Raw genomic sequence first — 20,051 nt, 5'->3', positions numbered from 1 at the left:
ACCATTTTTATTTTTATTTATATTATCTACAATGGTTATTTAAAATTATAAATGATAGATTTTTCTAAAATTTGTTTTAACAAATCCAAATATTACAATATCTACACTATATTATAAAACATTTGACAAAAAACTTTTAAAAATCACTTTTTTATGCATGAAGTACTGTTTATTGGTGCATATTATTTAAAATTGAAGATTACAAGTAATTTTGCGTAAGTACAACTTATTGAAGCTCTATTTTTAAATTCGTGTGACTAACTGCAGATAAACATAATTAAATACAATATAAACATCAATTTCAAATATACAAAATAAAAAATATAATTAAGATAATCACTAAGTTCTAACATAATGTTTACTTATTATCTTTATAAAAAATTATATTATTAAACCAAAATAAATTACTTTGTTATTAAATCTAAATTAAATTATAATAAAAAATTGAATTAAATAAGTTACAGAAAAAAAAAACAACTATTGTAATTCATTTTACCACATTCAATTCCTTGTTTGGTTCGTTCTTTTTACTAGAAGGAATCTTTAAATCCCATCAAATTCCATGAATGAGGGATTTTGACATTCAGTGAGATATACATGGTATTTTAATAGAATGAAAATTAACATGTTCATAATTCCAAAACACCCTTTAACTCCAAATATACTCTAATATCTTTCATAGCTGACACTTTTTTCTCATCGATCTGGAAAAACTCTCGAGAACATCTCGTCTTCTCCATTGCAACACCAGGGTTCGATTTCTCTTTCACACAGGTTCAATTTCATCTTCAACACAAGTTTGAAAATACACTATCGTCTTTTCCATCAGCTTTCTATGTGATTTATGGGATTTATTGTTCGGTTTATGCTTCGACTTTTGTTGAACTTTAGTTTGTTGGTTCGATTTATGTTTGATTTATCACTTCAATTTGTTTATGGTTCAATTTGTTTGATGCTATATGGTTCGATTTATGCTTCGCCCTACTTTCTCGATCTATGGTTTCGATTTCTAGATGTTGTATCTGTTTGCTATAATGATTTCCAGATGCTATGTCTGTTTTTGCAAGGGCATTTTAATCATTTACCACAATTTTATTCAAATTCCAAAGCTACGTTATGTGAACCAAACTGACAGACTCCAATTCTCTTTAACAAATTCCATTTCAATTCTTCCAGCCAAACAAATGTCAAATTTAACAAAAAATTATTTCAATTACTTCATAATCAAATTTCTTTGATAAATTTAATTACATCAAAAAAACATTCTGTAAACCAAACACCGTATTATTAAGAAAATCGGAGTTCATCAACTGCAATTTTGTATAAATACAAGGACTCGAAACAAACTTTTCAGAAGGGCAAAAGTTTTTCATATGTGGGTCACTTCCAACCCTGCAAGTTATCTTGGAGTTCACTCCGCGAAATCCTCCTATAAAACCGTTCATCCTTCAACCCTTCTCAAGATCTTCCCCCAAAAAAAGCAAACCAAAAATGGCAGTAGCACCTTATCATGCCACTACTTCCATGCCTTCTTCTCCTATACTGAACCGCTTCACATCTATAACGCAAACCGGGTTTATTTCTTATCCAAACCCTTTTAATCCATACAAGGTTGATGCAGTTCTCAGCTCCAGTCTTCTCTCCCTTTCTTCGAAAAGAAAACAACCAAGAAATTTGTTTAAAGGTGAGATTTAATTGATACCCATATATTTAATTGTGGTTCTTCTTTCCACTTTGGGGCTAATTCTTGTACATTTGTGTTAGTTTTAAGATGGTTTTCTTGACGATTTCCGATAGAGGGTTTTCATTCCAATTGAACTTGGATGAATCTTTAGCTGTGTATAGTTTGTATGTGAATTGTTATGAAAGGCTATTGTGTATTTGAGTGGATTCAGACTAGTTTATAAAGTTCAAATTCAATGAACATCTTCATTGATAGGTTGGTCAATTTGGTCGGTTAATTTGAGGTGAATTTCTTATGTAAATTCGTAGTTGGCTTTTTGTATCAAAACAATAATTGATGTCTGAAACATCTAAAGAAACATAGTACCTACAGAACATGAATAATTTTCTGCAAAGTCTGCCAAATGTTGTTAAGCTAAAATCAAAGACAGTGGTTACAAATATTCATGTTTGACGTTTCCATGATTTTTCCAGAGATCTTTCCAGTTATGATGGTTGTTGACTTGTTTCGATACAAATCAGACCGAACAAACCCGATCCAGTACTCTCACCTAAGCTTAGGGTCGGGGGTGGAATGTACGCAGATATCTTTTCAATTAGGTTGTTTTGATACAAAGTGTCGAGCACAATAGTTGTTGATGTAATCCCCTTGTTAATTTCTTGATGCGTTTTGCACCCGTTCGAGTAAAAACTACACCAATTCTCGTTTCGGGGATCATTTCATGACATGGGGAAAATGTCAAAGCTAAAATTACTTGCTGAAAGGTATTCAAAAACAACTACTTATAGAACAGAAACACAAATAAAGATGGAGCTTCTTTTGATTTCTAGATTGACAATAGCTCATTTTGTGTGGTCTCTTTGCTAGACAAAGGTTAAATTCATGGTTAATTTATGTTGGTTTTCAGGCCCTAGGTCGGATCTGCATCCACCCATAGTGAGTGCCTAAAACCGCGTATGATGGAAGTTAATCGCTTGTTTATTTATATAAAAGTTACAGTGCTCTTCATCATGCAAATCCTTTGACAGAGTGAAAGAATGAAGTCAATGCTGTTTGTTTGACCAAAAAGCTTATTTTTGGCTGTTTTGTAGCTTTTAGAGCATGCTAATCTTTTGAGGAAAGACCATGATGCTAAAACTTGCATTCTTTTGATAAGTATTTATGCTAAGAACTCATTGCAGTGAGATCAGCGGTAGCTCCTGTCGAAACGACAGCTGAGTTCGATGAAATGGTTTCCGGGACTCAAAGAAAGTATTACATGTTAGGCGGGAAAGGCGGTGTTGGTAAAACGAGTTGTGCTGCTTCACTTGCTGTAAAATTTGCAAATAATGGTCATCCAACTCTTGTAGTTTCAACTGATCCTGCACATTCTTTAAGTGATTCTTTCGCTCAGGTAATTTGTACATTTTCTGTTCCCCATTTTTTCAATTAAATGATCTATTTTTCTCATATTGATTCCTTGTTTTGAAAGTTGCATTTTGTTTGCATCTCTGTTTTCTAGGATCTGACTGGCGGGACTCTTGTACCAGTGGACGGACCTATTTCTCCTCTCTTTGCCCTGGAGGTTTGTATATGATAGTTTGAAGTTTAATCTCTTCCTCAAATCTCACCTTGATTGTTGTACGCCTATTTTAATGATATTGGTAAACTCTTGGCAGATAAATCCCGAGAAAGCAAGAGAAGAATTCCGTGATGTAAGCAAGAAGAATGGTGGAACCGGAGTCAAAGATTTCATGGACGGCATGGGTCTTGGAATGCTTGCTGAACAAGTAAATCAACTAATCTCTAGTCCTTTTTGGTGTTTTAGGGATGTTGTGGTTATGCTTGTTTCTTTTTCCTAGCTTTTCGTATATTTGTATTTTATGTTTGTGTGATTGTGTTTCTCGTTTTGAGGCTGACGGCAGGGGGCTGATAACGGTGGCATTTCCCATTCGTTTTGCTTTCCTTTAAAATCATGATCTTCTTTAAATATTTGATCATTTGTGATGTTTTTTATTTTCTTTGATCAACAAAGTTGGGAGAACTGAAGCTAGGGGAGCTATTGGACACACCTCCTCCAGGTTTAGACGAAGCTATTGCAATTTCCAAGGTAATAATTGTATAAAGGTTTGTATATTTTTTAGTTTTATAACCAATGTTTTTTACGTCTTGTTGATTGCATAAACCTTTTGGCAGGTTATTCAATTTCTTGAATCACAAGAATATAACATGTTTACGCGTATAGTTTTTGATACCGCACCCACTGTAAGTGAGATGGTTGTGTTTTTTTCCTTATAAAAATTTGTAATTGCGTTGAATGGATAGTTTCTTGAACATGGTAAGATGTGGTAACAGGGTCATACACTACGGCTCTTGTCGTTGCCTGATTTCTTGGATGCATCAATCGGGAAGATATTGAAGGTAAAGTTCTTAACTCGGACTTGTGGAGATTGGAGAATAAAGTTTTTGATTAAATGCGCGATTTGGCTGCGATCACCTATTACTTCATTGGAACTCACTTGTATGTTTAGTAATTATGAGTTTCTTTTCAACGGAGAAGATAACAGGTTACTCTCTTCCTAAAACTGTGCCCGGTCAATTTGGTATGAAACACGTTTAGACCCTTTAGTGGGTCCACTATGGTGTAGCTCAATTCATATGCTTATGCAAACTAAACTAATTGCTCCACGATGGTCACATGTTTGAGTCCCTTCAGGGCCACTAGAGGTTTCCCTGGCTGTCAATTTCAGGGCCCCTGTGGGATTTGTCGATATGCATGCAAGCTGGCCCGGATACCCATGGTCATTAAAAAACATAAATGGCCCTTGTTCTGTGGCATACGAGAATTACGCTTGTGTGGATCCTTTATATCTACATTTCCTTTTGTTGATATTTTCATATTTAATTTTCCATGTAACAGCTTAGGCAGAAAATATCGTCAGCAACTGCAGCCATCAAAAATGTATTTGGGCAGGAAGAAACTCGCCAAGATGCTGTAAGCAGAATGATATAGCGAACTCGGTATTGCACTGTATTTAACTTGAACGATAACCGAATATCTTTTTTCATGCTCATGTAGTCGGATAAACTGGAGAAACTAAGGGAGCGAATGATTAAAGTACGTGAGCTTTTTCGTGACACCAACTCAACAGAATTCGTTATAGTGACAATCCCTACGGTAATACCCCCTACAAACTTTTGGAAGCGCAAACAGTTCTTATAATCTCGTATTCAACCCAAACCGACCTGTTCGTTTAGGGTTTATCCAGTTTAGCAGTAAGCGATCACTGTTGATTGTTGATTTTGGGCAGTTTCATGCTTGTTGATGCGAAATCACAATGAAATTAACATCTTGTTTCATTATCGAAAGCGTATGGACTTAGATGTTCTTAACTTCATTGCCACTTCCATTATGATTTTTTAAGGTAATGGCAATCAGTGAGTCGTCAAGGTTGCGTGCTTCGCTTACTAAGGAAAATGTTCCTGTCAAAAGGCTTATCGTTAATCAAATTCTTCCCCAATCTGCTTCAGACTGCAAATTTTGTGCTATGAAAAGGAAGGTACGAATTCTTCCATATTATCATGTGATAAACGAAAAAAATACGTTTTTAATGTATTACGCAATTATTACATAATTATTTAATTAAATACTAATACCACATGACAATTTGAGAGTTTCTACAAAAATTGTTTAGCTATGCAAAGTAAATGCACTAAGAAAAGTTGTCCCTTGGTCTCGGATTCAAATCCGGCCCGCCCACCCTGTCCTATGACACCATGATTTACCTCCCCCATGATGGTTGCGCTCAGCAGTGTAGCACAACCCTTTTCTTCAGAACTAAGAAAAGTTGTATTGAAAATACTTTTATGGGTCATTGGGTGAATAATTGAATCGTTCTTTGGGTCAGTCGGTTGTCATTCAGCCGTCAAATCCCTAGAGCATTAGTTTAAGCGTGTTTTCTAGATCTGGGTTCTTTGGACCAATGCAACCCTAATTTACTCATTGGGTGAAGATTCAACCCCTCAATCAGATTGGGTTTAAACCATTTGTAATATGTAAATGAAGTCATCCTACATTTTGCTAATGTTTCGTGCTCCAGTGATTCCTCAAATTTCATATTGTACATATATCAGGACCAGACGCGTGCAATTGACATGATCCGGAATGATCCAGAACTATCTAGTCTGATTCTGGTACAGGCACCTCTTGTTGATGTTGAAATCAGAGGTGTCCCAGCTCTTCAATTCTTAGGAGACATCATTTGGAAATGAAAACATCGAATCTCATCTGCATGATAAGGTAAGTTCACACCGTGTTTTTTTTCTAGTTTTCATGTTTCTTCGTCAAAGTATATGATATGTTCTATTTAGGGTTTCTCACATTTAGGAGTTCATTGAGATGCAAGACTAGGGTAACAAAGTTTGTGTACAAGTTTAGCCAGGATGGGGTATTTTGGTCATTTTACGTGTTAGGTCGAGTAGTTGCCTCGTACTTCTCCTTATGCTCTTTTAATGCCCTTATTGTTCTATCTTTTTTCTTTCTGTTGCTTACAGCGAGTGCTTGTCCTAATTGCTCTTCTTTCGCTCTTCTAAACTTCATTTCTTGGTTTTCTTGACTTACAAGAAAATATTTATCTGCAAGCTGGGTTTTCACTGAAACAACCTCATGACCTTTTAGGGTAGTGGAAAGGCCCGAGTACATTTTACCCTCCCTAAGACTCTACTCTGTGTGAGATTTTCTGGGTTCATTTGATTTATTCAAAATCCTATTTCTTTGGATGTATATTCACCTTAGAAGTAGGTTTATGACATATATTTAGGTTGAACTTAGGGCATATGAGATATATGTAGGTTAAAATCAGGGCACAACTATTTAAGTTAAATTAGTGTTTATCATATATGTATGTATAGAGAGAGACTTGGGATCATGTGACACGAGCCTACTTCTGTGAGACCCTTGAGACCACAAAATAACAGTGAACCTTCAGAGGAAAATACTGTGAAGGTTCAAGAAAACATTGAACCTTTAGAGCAAAAACACTCCGAAGGTTTGTTTTTGTACCACAAGTGTTTTTGCTGTGAAGGTTCAACGTGTTTTTGTGCCTTCACAGCTGGTCTCACGAAAACAGGTTGGTCAAACAAGAACCCAACCCAACCCTACACACACACACACATATATATATATGGGGTAAAACTTAGTGTTTATGAGAATATGAGATATATCTAGGCTAGAATTAGGGCGTGTGACATGTATTTAGGTTAAATATTAGGGTTTATGAGATGTAACTAGGTAAAAGTGAAGGTTTTGTGTTCTTGTTGGTTTGTTTCAAGTCTACTACTATTTTTATTTAATATTTCGTTTATAATCTCAGGTCAACACATGTAGTTCCATCCACCCATCTTATTGGTTCAGGGCTAACGAGAAGTCGTTGCAAATAATTGCTACGGGATCTTTTTGCAATCGGCGAGTCCATGAGTTTCCAGCACATTTTTGGTTAGAAGGTGAGACACCTATATATATATATACACGCACACAGACAGGGAAGAAATCTGCAAGCTAAACAGCAATGGTGTCTTTTTGCAATGATGGTTAATTTGTAGAGTTTGTTGTATATTTAGATCGTAATTTACTCTACAAATTCGTGTAGTGTACGCATATTTAGGTTCTTTAATGTACAAGTATTCTTGATCGAGTTCTTCACTTTTAATGTGGCCGACTCTGCTTGTCCCTTGGATATCGATTGGTTTCGATCTAATGACATATTAGCTTGATAGTTTTTCGGGTTGATGAACCCGTCTAATGTTAGTTTGATAGTTTTTTTGTCGTTTTGGACACACCGTTTGGTAGACTAAATTAGAGGTGGGCAAAAACTGGTCACAACGCGGCCCTTGAACGGTTATATTCGGTTCTGGTCCCCCCTCGCTCAAAATGTGTAACTGATACTGACTAGTTATTACCGGTCCACAAGGTTTGGTTCACTTTGGCCGGTCCATTTTTATTTATTCATTTAAGTTTTAATATTGTTGATCAATGAGAGATTCTCACATTACGTTTAATGGGTTGTAGTTGGTTAACCGGTCCTTAAAAAAATTGTGACCGACAGGGATGGATGGGTTATAAATGAACCTTAACCCGTCCCTTTTCAATCAAATTCAGGTAAACGTGGACGACGACTCTTAAAACGATAAACGCTTATCGGGTAAGTTATTGTATATTATGTCGTTTTGATGGACTAAAATCTTACCCGGTAAGTACTGTAGTTTTAAATTTTACCGATAAATACTTATCGGGTAAGTGTTTGATAAACGACCCCTTGCTTATCGGATCACCTCCTTTTTTTAAGAGTGGATTACATTTATAGTTGAAAATTTCTATTTCTATTTTTAAGGTTTTGAAATAATGATTTTTATTCTTATAGTTTATAATCTATTATATTTTTCGTCCTTATGATTTAAAATTTATTGTTTTTTCGTTTCTACAGTTTACAATTCATTTATATTTAATTACTTCATATTTAAAAGTAGTGTTTTAACCTTACATATGAAAATAAAACTGAATTGTAAACCAAAGATCAAAATTTTAAAATTTCAGAACTAGATGAAAACCACAATTTTTAACAAATCATAAAAACTAAAAATACAATTGCATCTTTTTGTTTTTTTTTTTTTTTGATGCGCGTAAGTTGAGGAGAATGGGTCTGATGGCCCAAGTCCAATATATGAAGGCCCAGTTTTCAATCTTCACTCGACACGTGCAAGCACGTGTGAGTCGTCAAATAGAGATGGCAAAATGAGCCCGATCCGGCTCGGGACCGCCGGAGGACCGGGACCGGGACTGACAAAGGACCGGCCCGGCCCGGCCCGAAAATTCAATTAATTTTATAAATAAATGTATTTTTAAATAATTTTATAATGTATTTTTATAAGAAAACGTAATTTTAATTATATTAAAACGTATTTTTAAAGTGTATTTGAGTGACCCAATTGTAAATTTTATAATGTATTAAAAATATATATCATTAAAAAAATAAAATAAAAATCTTATTTTTTTAATGCATGGACCGGTTGGAACCGGGACCGGGACCGGCTGCCCATAACCGGTTATAAAGTACCTATACCGGTCATATCATTTTCGACCGGGACCGGGACCGAGACCGGGACCGGTTATGGCCGGTTATGAGAAAGGTGAGGACCGATTGGGACCGGCCCGGGACATCTCTATCGTCAAATAAGAGAGGGAAAGCGAATGGCATTTTGGGGAATCTTGAAAAAGGGAAACCCCTTTTGGTAAACCAGTATGGCAAGCTGTATACAGTATATATATACTCCACAAAAATACCAAAAATCAGGAAAAGGCAATACTCAACAGGATTCTTCTCCTCTCTCTCCACCAAGCGAACTGATAAAAAGTATCTCTCCCACTTTCAGATATTTATGGTTTATGCACAATAGAGAAAGATGAATTGCCTCGCAAATCTTTCAAGGTTTGTTTCAGTTTCTCATTTTCATTCAATATTCGTTATGAATTTGTGTAAAATTCATCACAATCGATTGTGTTTTGCCAGATCCTTTTCACCCTTGCCTTTACTTAGCTTCAATTGTAGATCATCTATTTATCCGAGCTCTGTCAATATGAAGGTAAACTCCGTTACTTAATGTGAGCATTGTTGTGTATATATGTGTTTTAATGCGTGTTATTTGGTGTGCGTGTGTATTATTTTTGATCATGAGCAGGGATTGATGAATGCTACTGATCTTCAAGGAAGTTTTTTGGTTAAGGTAAGACTGATTCGATTGCATATTTTTTGTTCAGTTTGTGCCTTTTGTTTATGTTGAATCCCATGGAAAGTCTGGGACTAATTGTGACTGCTTTCGTGAACATTTAAAAAGTAACATTTGATCCCACTTGATTGTGATGTTGATTATTGAACTGTCACTTGGCAGTAGGCTATGAATAGATCTACATCATGTTTTTAGTTGTATGGAAGTTAGAATCTACTCCTTTGGGCCAAAACTAAGCGAATGTACTTGGGTTGGTTTGATTTATAACTTGTGCTTGACTTGTGTATTATGAGAATGATGGTTCTGGGTAACTGACATCATGAATACTTTTTTTCTTTTTCTTTTTTTTGGGGGGGGGGGGGGGGAGGTGGTGGTTAATGAGAGCTCTTAATAAACCCTTCGTAGTGCCATAGCGCGTTACCTATAATTTATGACCAGGGTCTTAGTTGTTTGAAGATGAGAACATCAAGTATGCTTTACCTTTCTCCGGTGAACCTTTCAATGGAGAGGTTAGTAACTAATCCTCTTTTTAGTTATATTCTTTCCATGCTTGAATCTGCATCATACAACCTGTAGCATAGAATACAAGAACAAACATATTGTTCGAATTTAAGGTCAAATCAATTAGGTTCCAAAGTTCAGATCCACGTGACTTTGGCTAGAGATTTAACACACATTTCTTTCATACTTGTTGTTTGGTCGAAAATTAGAGTATGCTTTTCAAGTTTTGTACATAAATGTGAAGGTCTTTGACGATTCAGATGCAAAATTTCAACCTTTGACCCTACAAATTGAACTCTACCTTCTTTCTGGAACATGATTGATTCGGTAGTTTTCGGATTATAGAATTTTTCATCGAAAAGTTAGTGTTCTAGATTTGATTCCTGTACGAAGTTTGAAAACCACACTCTAATTTTCAACCAAACATCAAGTATGGGAGAAGTGTGTCAAATTCGTAGCCACATTCGCTTAGATAAGAACTTTGGAACCTAGTTGATTTTACCGTAAATTCATACAATATGTTTGTTCCTATACCCTATGCTACAGGCTTAAAGATGCAAATTCAAGCATAGAAAGAAAATAATTGGAAGAATATTAATGGAGGACCTTTTAGTAACCTCTCCACTCGAAGGTCCCCAGAGAGAGGTAAAGACCGTGCCCATATGATGAAGCTTTTATTTTTCTTTCAAATTGACAAAATCCACAGAACACAATCTCACGAGAACCGACATACCAAACATACTTTGATGTTTGCATCTCCACTGTTTCTACCTGTAACCGCCATAGCAAAAACCCAAAACCCTTCCATCCCTGCATGGTCCATTACACTCCAACCATAGTTCTTGTGAATCACGACGACATCAAAATATTCTTCCGGAATCCCTTATTCCATTGATAAAACTCCCGTTATGAATCTTGTAATCGATGTTTCCTTCCTCAACAGGCGGTGGTGGTGACGACAGCCGAGAAACATGCCGGTTAGTTTTTTATAAAATATAATATATTCTTTAACTTTTTAATAGAAAATGAGAGAGAAATATAATATAATATATTTCCTTTAGTTAACGGATCTTTTTAATAGAGTTATCTCGAGGGACCAAATCAGTAAGGATTCACAGTGAGTGCCAATGTAATAAACGAACCATATTGATGATATCCATAATTTCTAACAAACCATAGGGACCAAAAAATGTAGTTTACTCTAAAATCAATCCAATCAATACTAATAAAATTAGGAAACTACTAGCCTGTTGATGATATTGCCCAAGGAAACAGATACATATATAGACAGACGCCTACAGTGTCCTAAGGCGAAATTCGCCCCCAGTAGCGATATGGTGTTGGAGATTGCCTAGAGGATACAACTATTTTAGATTGAATTCAAATACATGAATCCAATCCTAGAAAATTTAAATATGTATCATGGAATCAAAGATGAAGGGAAGAATGGAGGGTAAAGTACTGTTTTGCAATATGATATACAGGGTATATATAGTTGCAAAATTAACTAATTTTGGTGCTAAAAAATAAAAAAAAAAACTGCCAAAACTAGATTTCCTGCCAAGAAAAACCGTCATAACCCTTTCTACAAACTGTTAGTGGCTGATAAGCACTGAGATGCCAGTGGATACCAATCAGCTGAAATTCATCCTTTAAAATCCATCAGCTGAAAGTCATCGGCTGCTGATCAGGTAGACATAACACAATCACTGATTAACAATTTTTGAGAACAGAAATCTTTACAAAATGCATTCATGATTGTGTTTAAAATATACAACACTTTCTTGCAAAGTGCTACTGATGAGTCAAGATTTATATATAAATCTTTTCCCCCCAAATCATGTTTAAATTTAAATTATATAAACGCTTTTGCATATATAAAGCTGCTTAAGTGCTTAGATTTCACTTTCCCATCTATTTGGGATCAAATCCCATGGCAAAATTCCAAAATAACTTTGGTGGTTGCCATAGTTTTTCCCTATGAAATGGTAAGCCTTCTACCAAGTAACCACAGCCAACATAAGGGTAATTGTATGCATGGGAAAAATGAACCAGGAACTTGGTTTTCTAGTGAAAACATGGTGATCGTTGTGTGTCATAATGTATGTGTCAACTTTCAAGACGTACATACTTTGATGTAACTCAATTATATGTGTTTGATTATGTAGGCGACGTCGAGTTCTACGCCTAGTACCAACATGGAAGGTACCAAAGATGAGGAAAAATCTGACATTTACAGTACGAACATGACCGAAGCAATGGGTGCTGGTAAGTATGCTGATTATGTGTAGTTTAATATCTGAACGCAAGGCCAAGTGGCCTGTGGCCCAATGATATCTGTAGATCTCGATAAAGCTTAGGTTGTGAGTTCAAGTTTTTTTAAAGATATTATTAGTTAAATTCTAGGCTAAAGATGAAAGATATGTGTGTGTGACAGATTGCTTACAGAGTACAAACTGTATATGAGCCTTTACCCTGTTCCTTGTGGAGGCGGACCCAGCAACTAAACAGAGCGGTGGCACCGTAGCACACAACGGAACAAAATGGTGGCATCATTAAGAAATGTAAAAAAATCGACTATGACGGAACCATGCAGCGGTGTCACGGGCGACGGGACACCGTATTCACTATACTAGGTCCACCCCTGTTTGCATGTTGTTACTACTTGTCTGGTGGGTCGGATTGGGGTCCACTCATAGTGACTGCCCGACCTGGTTGTTAGGAGAATGAAGACAGCTGCCTTAGCAGTCATCTGTTTTTTGTGAGTGCACCACCTGAGAGGCAGTTAAATCCCTTCATTTTTCCGGCCTACTTAAGAAGGTTTTCCTCCATTTCTACAAGCGAGTGAAAGTGAAAGAGGGACATTGTGAAACTTTTTGCAGTAAGCCTTAGTGTGTTATAAAAGTACGTGCAGAAAACGTGAGGTTTTTCTCAACGTAGAGAAAACCAAGTATATCTAGAGTTCGCAGTAGTAAGGGATTTTGGTTGTGAATCAAAGTGGCATTTTCGTATATTTCTTCACCTGTATTTATTGCTGGAGGATGGATGCATATATTCCTTGGTAGGCTAGTTTTTCTATTTTCTTTTATCAAGTTTGTACATTAGGATAGTTGTGCCTTTGATCTTAGTATTTGCTTTTACGGGACTAATCCTCAAAACTTCTGGATATGTAGAAATATTATCCGGGTTCCACATCTTTGGCTCAATATCTTCTTGCTAATATATTAATTTCAGTTTTGACTTATAGGCATGAAATTGGAATGAACTACGACTTTGTTCGTCCGGACTTAATTGTTGGATCATGTCTACAGGTGATATTTCTCTCCTCTTGTAATTTGGATGAGTTTTTTCTCTTCCAAGAAACCTTCTTCTGAGTTCTGACCTGTACTTCACAAATGGCAGACTCCAGCAGATGTGGACAAGCTTTGGAGCATTGGAGTGAAAACCATATACTGCTTGCAACAAGACTCAGATCTCGAGTATCCATAAGAAATTCTGAGATAAATCCCTTCGTATTTGAAAGAAAGAAATTAACTAGCTTTCTATTAGATTAAAGTGCAAATTGCATGAGAATGCAACACTTTGCTATGATTCCTATTTTGTGTAACATATCTTCAAAACCTTCATTTTGGTATCTGAGATGTGATATCTCAAACATTTAGACCAAAGTACGTTACACAAAACGGATCAAAGTACATTGCATTTTCATGCAATTCTTATATGCAAAAATATAGCTAAATGTTGGAGATGTCAAATCGGAGGTACTAAAATGAAGGTTTTGAAAGTACATCACACACGATAGGAACTGCTCCAAATTACGTTACTTGTTCATGCAATTTCACCCTAGATTAACTTTGTAAGTTTGTCTGCTGCATATAATTGATGTTGGCATGTGATAAGTTCTTGGTCAACTTAAGCACGAATGAGGTGCATTCCCTGTTTTCCATCTAACTTGTCCGCTAGATATTTTAGTGTGGACATCGGTGCCATTCGTGAATATGCCAGCACATTCGATGACATTCAACACTTACGTGCTGAAATAAGGTAACCGCTATCCCTTGAGGAACTATAGATATGTTTGGCCTCTTATTTTTCCATGGGTTCTTTTGTAACCAGTTCGTTCAAAGGTTAATGTGTGGTCTTGTATGCATGTAGTAAATATAGAGTCACTTGATGTAAGTTTAACTATAAATGTTCTGGAGCAGAGACTTTGATGGATCTGATTTGCGGCTGCGCCTTCCAGCTGTGGTGAGCAAATTGCACAAAGCTATTAATCGGAATGGTGGAGTAACTTACATACATTGCACGGCTGGAATTGGAAGAGCTCCAGCAACTGCGGTATGCAGAAACTTTAACTTCTCAAACTTATTAACTTCTAAGTTTTTGATATGATTCACTGCTATATCTCAAACTTAAAAACTTTTAAGTTCTATGCCACCTTTGAAATACACCATGCCTGGATAACTCAATTATTTTAAAATTACTTTACCACCCTATATCTCTCTATCTCCCTCTCTCGCTTCTTGCCACTTGAAATCTTCTAAGCCATTACTGCACGACATCAATATACATGTTCAAAAGCAAATTGAGGATGAATTATTGACCTTCTATGGAATTCTGTTTGAAAATTGAGGAAGGTACTGCGCATTTAATTGATTTTGCATTACCCTTTAATGATGAAATTGTTGATGTGGTCTCTACTGATGACAGCTGGCATACATGTTCTGGGTTCAGGGTTATAAACTAAATGATGCCCTCAGTCTACTCCTGGTAAATATATTTCTCCTAGATTGCACTTTCTTCACTCTATAAAAGAAGAGAGACATTTAAACTTCCCGTTTAAAACCTAATACTTTCCTGACAGTAAACTTGTGTAGATTTTGTTACTAATTTGTGACCGACAATTTTCAACTTCTTGTATTTGTAATATGAATTTTAATATAATCATCAACTTTTTGAAGAATATCTAGAATTCATGCCAATTTTGAACTTGAAAGGTAACACTTTTGATTTCAAAAAGTCAAAATATTATCTCCTTACATTTTGGAATGGTGTAAAAAAATATATGATTAACTTAAGCATTGTCCTTATAACTGGTCTGTTTACTTCTCTGATAGCAAATACGTGAATCTTTTGACATACTCTGTACATGCCGAAGTCCATGCATATAAACATAAAAATAAATATAAGTTGTAAATAACATAAAAATAACATAAAAATAATTTACATAAAAATAACAATTTTCACTCTCTTGAGAGCACACCCGTCTCATGTAAATAACATAAAAATAATTCAAGCATGATTAGACAGAAGGGATACAGAAGAAAAAATAAATATAAGTTGTAAGCCTTAGAAATCATTGTAATCGTTTCCTGTGGTCACTATCGAAACTCATGCCAATGATTGGGTGTGGTTCAAAATCCTGTTTGTTTAAAAACTTGTGTGTATGTGCAATATCTTTAAACAATGCTTATATAACTTTCCATTCTCATTTCTATGCAGAGAAAACGTAAATGTTCCCCGAATGTGGATGCTATAAAAAGTGCAACTGCTGATATTGTGCGTCTTTCGTGAACTTCTATTCAAGAAGTTTTACAATAATATGCTTTTACATAGCATATACAAGTGTGAAGCTACCCTTGAGTCCTTGACAAAAAATAGGAATAGAAACATGATGCACATCGTTATGCATTGTGGCACCAAATCGACAAAATCACACAAAGAAACTTGTTGATTCAGTAACTGCCCAGCTTGTGAGAGGCTGGTACCCCTTTATCTATACTCTCACTGACTTTACCTCCTAACCGAGCTAACAACTGGTCACCACCCTTGGTCTACAATCAAGGTGGTACAAAGTGATTTTACCGAAATGCCCCTTACCACATGTTTATCAAAACACTGTTGGTGATTGCATTCTCTTTTCATTAACACGTTTATTCCTTGGGTACACCGAAGATTAATCTTCTCCTTGGCACTTGAGAATTTAGGAAGCTTCGTTGACTCCTTGAAATATGACAAAGCTACATACTTTTCAGATCCCTTTTTTTGAATCAAGCTTCTATTTTATTTGTTTATATATTCTTATAAGCAACCAATCTAGTAACCTCATGATTTGTAACTTCCATATTTATACTTCATCAAGTTCTAACCCTAGTATCTCATTATTCTTGAACTGAACATTTTTTGAAGCTTACAGGCCTAAAAAAGCGATCCATCACATTTACATGGAATGGTGATAATTGTTCCATGGTAGAAATATCTGGACTTGATATGGGATGGGATCAGGTAATTTATAAAGCCTTCAGTTTCAAGAATTATATCTGAATGTAGAACAAAGTTATCGTCCAAACAGTTTCCAATAGCTATTGATCTTTCTAAGAAACTCTGGTTCCTTGAAATGATGAACAATTGAACATTACTTGGGAATTACTGTGTTTAATCGAGTTATGGGAAAATTGTGAATGTGTGCGTTTCATGCAAGCTGGTCTAGGTTTATGGGAATTCACTTTGTGGCATTCCACAAAATTTGCAATATTGTCTCTGATAACCCTGCTTTTTATATGACGTTCTATTTATAAGAAGTTCAAGAACAGCATATCGCAGTTTTATCTTCTCAAATCTTGATTATGGCTTACTAGTTCATTTATACTGACTAATATTTCACAAAAAACAATGTCGTTTTTAATTTTAACCTTGATTTTATATTCTTTCATTGCTTATAAGAAAGAGTAAGATCATAGGTTCTTAAATGTAAGTTTTACCTCTCAACGAAGCTCAATTTGGTCTTTATCATGGTTGGTTGTGGTGAGTTTCGTGAATCCTTTTTCTAATATGCTCAACTACCATTTTTAAACCTGAGCTAAAAACATTAGGAATTAGTATATTTTGTCCTGATGATTTAAATGCCAAGGTAATACCAGATTTCTTCGAACATTTGAGTGTCTAGGGTATAGTCTATGATATTTTTTCCAGAATACATCAATCGTATTGGGTCTCTTATCCCAACTCTTACCATGTTGAGAGTGTGAGTTGATCTGTTTGTTAAATATGTTGATTCATTGCAGAAAATTCCGTTAAAATATGATGAGAAGCATGGTTCATGGATTCTTCATAGAGATTTACTGGTAATTATCTTCTCTGTTGAAAATCAATGACTGCCATAGATTTTGGTGCTTATGGTTGCTAATGCAAAAGTGATGGTAGTCATGTTGGTACTCAAGGGAGCTAACTTTTCTTTCATCTCCATAGTTGAGATGTGATGCAGGGCCATGGATATTAAAGAGATAATTAAGTAAAAAATGATAACATTTATAAGTAAAATAATTAGTATTTTCCAAGGTGTTCTCAGAATCTAGTATATTTCCAACTCCCCTCTGTCCCGAAATAGATGCAACAATTTTCATCATATAAATGCAACATTTCCTCTTCTGGAAAAATTTAGCAAAATTTTGATTGCATTGATTTTGGTCTCCAACATTCTCGTATTTCTCATTATTGCAGGGCATTTAAAATATATAAAATACAAGCCTAACATTTTTATGAGCAGTACTCTTGCACACAACCAGAGTTTAGTCTAGAAGAAATTAATGTTATGATAAAACAAAATTTTTTCAGGCTAACTATTGTAAATTATGTGTGCTCTTTAAATGCTATTTCATGACAGGAGGGGCGTTATGAATACAAGTACATAGTTGATGGCGAATGGATGACCAATAAATATGAACCTGTTACTCCTGTCAACAAGGATGGTCACATCAACAACTGTATCCTGGTACAGTTCAACCTCGTTACCTTTTATACATATGTTTCAGTAGCACAGGATAGTGATCCTTTTTTCCTTAATTTCTTCACTCTTCCTCCATAGTTAAAAGGATAAAGAAAGAGAAAATTGGAGTATAAAATGGATAATGTTCGCATTTTACTACAACTAGTAGACTATTACTACCATGCATCATGCCATCATCATTAAATGTCTAAGGGCCTGGTAAAAGCTTATCGGCAAGAATCACCAACCTCACTTACCTTAACGAGTAACATTCTTTGCCATCAAAATGGATTGTTGGTAAGTCTCTTACTTGGTAAGCGCTAACCAGGTAAATGTCTTCTCCCTCACTCGAATACATGGTGGAGGACTCGTATAAACCTATTCGTTCGGGTAAGATTTTTCGGCCTTTGCCATGCTCACCTGGTAAGGTAAATGACATTGGTTAGCACTTTCCTGGTAAGCGTTTAGTAAGTAGCCCTTAAGAGTCATATCTACATACCACTATGTGTATTTAACTGTAACAAACAAAACGTTCCACATGAGAAGGAATTTAGATTCATGATATCCTTATAGGCTTAAAATTGTGGTCTACCAATAACTTATGTTAAGTTGATTCGGAAGTTGTTGGGTCTGTTTGCTGCATTTTGCTATAATGCATTTACAGTCACCATCTCTTTTGGAAGTAACTACCACTCCCTCCCTACACACACTAAAATGCAATAATTTATATTTTGAGCTGTCTTCCGAAAAATATAATGTTTTTCTTTTTAGAAAAATTCTAATATAAGTTTATCTATTTGTCCATTACAAGATATTGGTAAGATCGAATTGTGATCAATATGTTTATCTCAATTTTGTCTTATTAAGGGGTACATTCAGTATCTAATTATTAGCCAAAAACTTGTATTAATGTACGTGTGGAATCGAACATCACATTTGGGGTAAAACACATCTCGATTCTGTCATCAAAATTCTAAGGCTAAAAAACATAGGTGGTAGGCCTAGCCTTTTTACAATTCTCAGGTGCGAACTCAAATAAGGGGGGCGGGGCACCAGTCGGGTCAGTATAGAATGAAGGGGACGTTCCTAATGTTGTGTTGGCACATCAAAATGGCTCTATATTAGCATCGACTTGAGATTATGAGAACTGAAGTATTAGGGGGTTCCATGAATCAGAAACATGTTTAATGGATGTTTGTAATCCATTACAAGCTATAACACACTCTTAACTCTCTTACTAGTTAGCTTTTTCACTGTTGCAGGTAGTCGACAACGATCCAGAGAGCATAAGCGCTGCTTTATGGACAAGATTGGGTAGTGATGATTTTGATCTAACGACCAACGAACGAGAGATCATAAAGCAGTTTCTGGATATGTATCCAGATGATGAGTAAACCCGACCACAAACACTGCATTGCCCACGGTTGCTTATATATGCATATGTACAAAAAGGCATCACATATGATAAGATGGTTCTAAAGTAAACCTTTCAGTCGAACGAGAAATGATAAAGTGGTTTTGGTGTCTATATGATGAATAAACCTTTCCAATCTACTTCGTTTTGGGTGGATGCCATGGGTCGGGATGCAGGAAAATCCCTTTATCGATCGATGGATCGATCAAGAGTGAGAAGAAAAAATGGAAGGGAGTAACAATGGGATGGCAGGTTAGATGAGCGAGATGGATAATTTTGTAATAAAAAAATACATAGTTATACCATAAATTATATTAATACAAATTGCATGATCAATCTATAAAAATAGAAGTATTAGCAGATAGGGGTATATACAATTATATAAACTATTAAGTGTTTTGATTACCAAAAACGCTTATCGAGTAAGCATTTACTTGGTGTCACTCAGCTTATCAAATGAACATGTCAAGAACTGAAAATCTTGCTCGGTAACTGAAGAAGAAAGCTCTTTCTTGGTAAGTCAAGAAGAAAGCTCTTATCTGGTAAGCACTTATCATGTGAAAAATGCTTGCTAACAATTCATTTTGATGGTCGAAAATGTAATCTAATAAGATGAAGGTGGTGACTCTTGCTTGTAAGCGTTTGTAAACGACACTCTAAATATTAATCTATTTTTTAATTTTTTTTATGTTACTATGCAATCTATACCGATCAATATCTTTTAGGTTTTGATGTTTTATTTTTATGCAGTCCATCCCAATTATTCTTAATATATGCAAGCATGATAACTTATATGCTGTTCTATATCTCCATGAATCTAGGAACTTTTGTTTGCATTGTCTTATTTGGTCTACGTACCGGAACTGAGAACATTCGAGATTATGCAGGATTATACACGAAAGATCCTTTTTTGGCTCTCTCTTTAG

The 20,051-nt window shown here is 35.5% G+C and overlaps 2 protein-coding genes across 6 annotated transcripts; both read left to right on the top strand.

Moving 5' to 3' along the window:
* Positions 1-1,399: 1,399 nt before the first annotated feature.
* On the top strand, positions 1,400-7,398 carry LOC112520502 (ATPase ARSA1). Of its 3 annotated transcripts, none has more exons than XM_025128958.1 (13): positions 1,643-1,684; positions 2,592-2,620; positions 2,866-3,077; positions 3,186-3,248; positions 3,343-3,453; positions 3,699-3,773; positions 3,860-3,928; positions 4,019-4,084; positions 4,584-4,658; positions 4,743-4,841; positions 5,089-5,223; positions 5,798-5,963; positions 7,036-7,398. In XM_025128958.1, coding segments are annotated over exons 2-12 (1,044 nt in total). In that variant the 5' UTR covers positions 1,643-1,684; positions 2,592-2,619; the 3' UTR covers positions 5,936-5,963; positions 7,036-7,398. The 3 variants fall into 3 exon arrangements, with proteins under 3 accessions (XP_024984718.1, XP_024984726.1, XP_024984735.1); XM_025128967.1 differs by lacking the exon at positions 1,643-1,684 and adding an exon at positions 1,698-2,448; XM_025128950.1 differs by lacking the exon at positions 2,592-2,620 and having other exon boundaries at positions 1,400-1,684.
* Positions 7,399-8,979: 1,581 nt separating this feature from the next.
* Positions 8,980-19,263, top strand: LOC112511009 (phosphoglucan phosphatase DSP4, amyloplastic). 3 transcript variants are annotated; one of them, XM_025116367.1, is made up of 14 exons: positions 8,980-9,147; positions 9,229-9,301; positions 9,398-9,442; positions 12,115-12,214; positions 13,181-13,257; positions 13,349-13,425; positions 13,910-13,990; positions 14,152-14,284; positions 14,657-14,716; positions 15,449-15,505; positions 16,136-16,231; positions 17,011-17,070; positions 17,610-17,717; positions 18,974-19,263. In XM_025116367.1, the coding sequence occupies exons 1-14, from the start codon at positions 9,122-9,124 to the stop codon at positions 19,103-19,105; spliced, it is 1,125 nt and encodes a 374-aa protein (XP_024972135.1). In that variant the 5' UTR covers positions 8,980-9,121; the 3' UTR covers positions 19,106-19,263. The 3 variants fall into 3 exon arrangements, with proteins under 3 accessions (XP_024972135.1, XP_024972142.1, XP_024972150.1); XM_025116374.1 differs by lacking the exon at positions 15,449-15,505; XM_025116382.1 differs by lacking the exons at positions 8,980-9,147; positions 9,229-9,301; positions 9,398-9,442 and adding an exon at positions 10,029-10,923.
* The last annotated feature ends 788 nt before the right edge of the window (positions 19,264-20,051 follow it).

Source organism: Cynara cardunculus (assembly GCF_001531365.2).
Source record: "Cynara cardunculus var. scolymus isolate 2C chromosome LG 1, CcrdV1, whole genome shotgun sequence".
NCBI classification, from domain to species: domain Eukaryota; kingdom Viridiplantae; phylum Streptophyta; class Magnoliopsida; order Asterales; family Asteraceae; genus Cynara; species Cynara cardunculus.
Note: the sequence above shows the minus strand (reverse complement) of the source record. Positions and strands in the feature narration are given on the sequence as shown.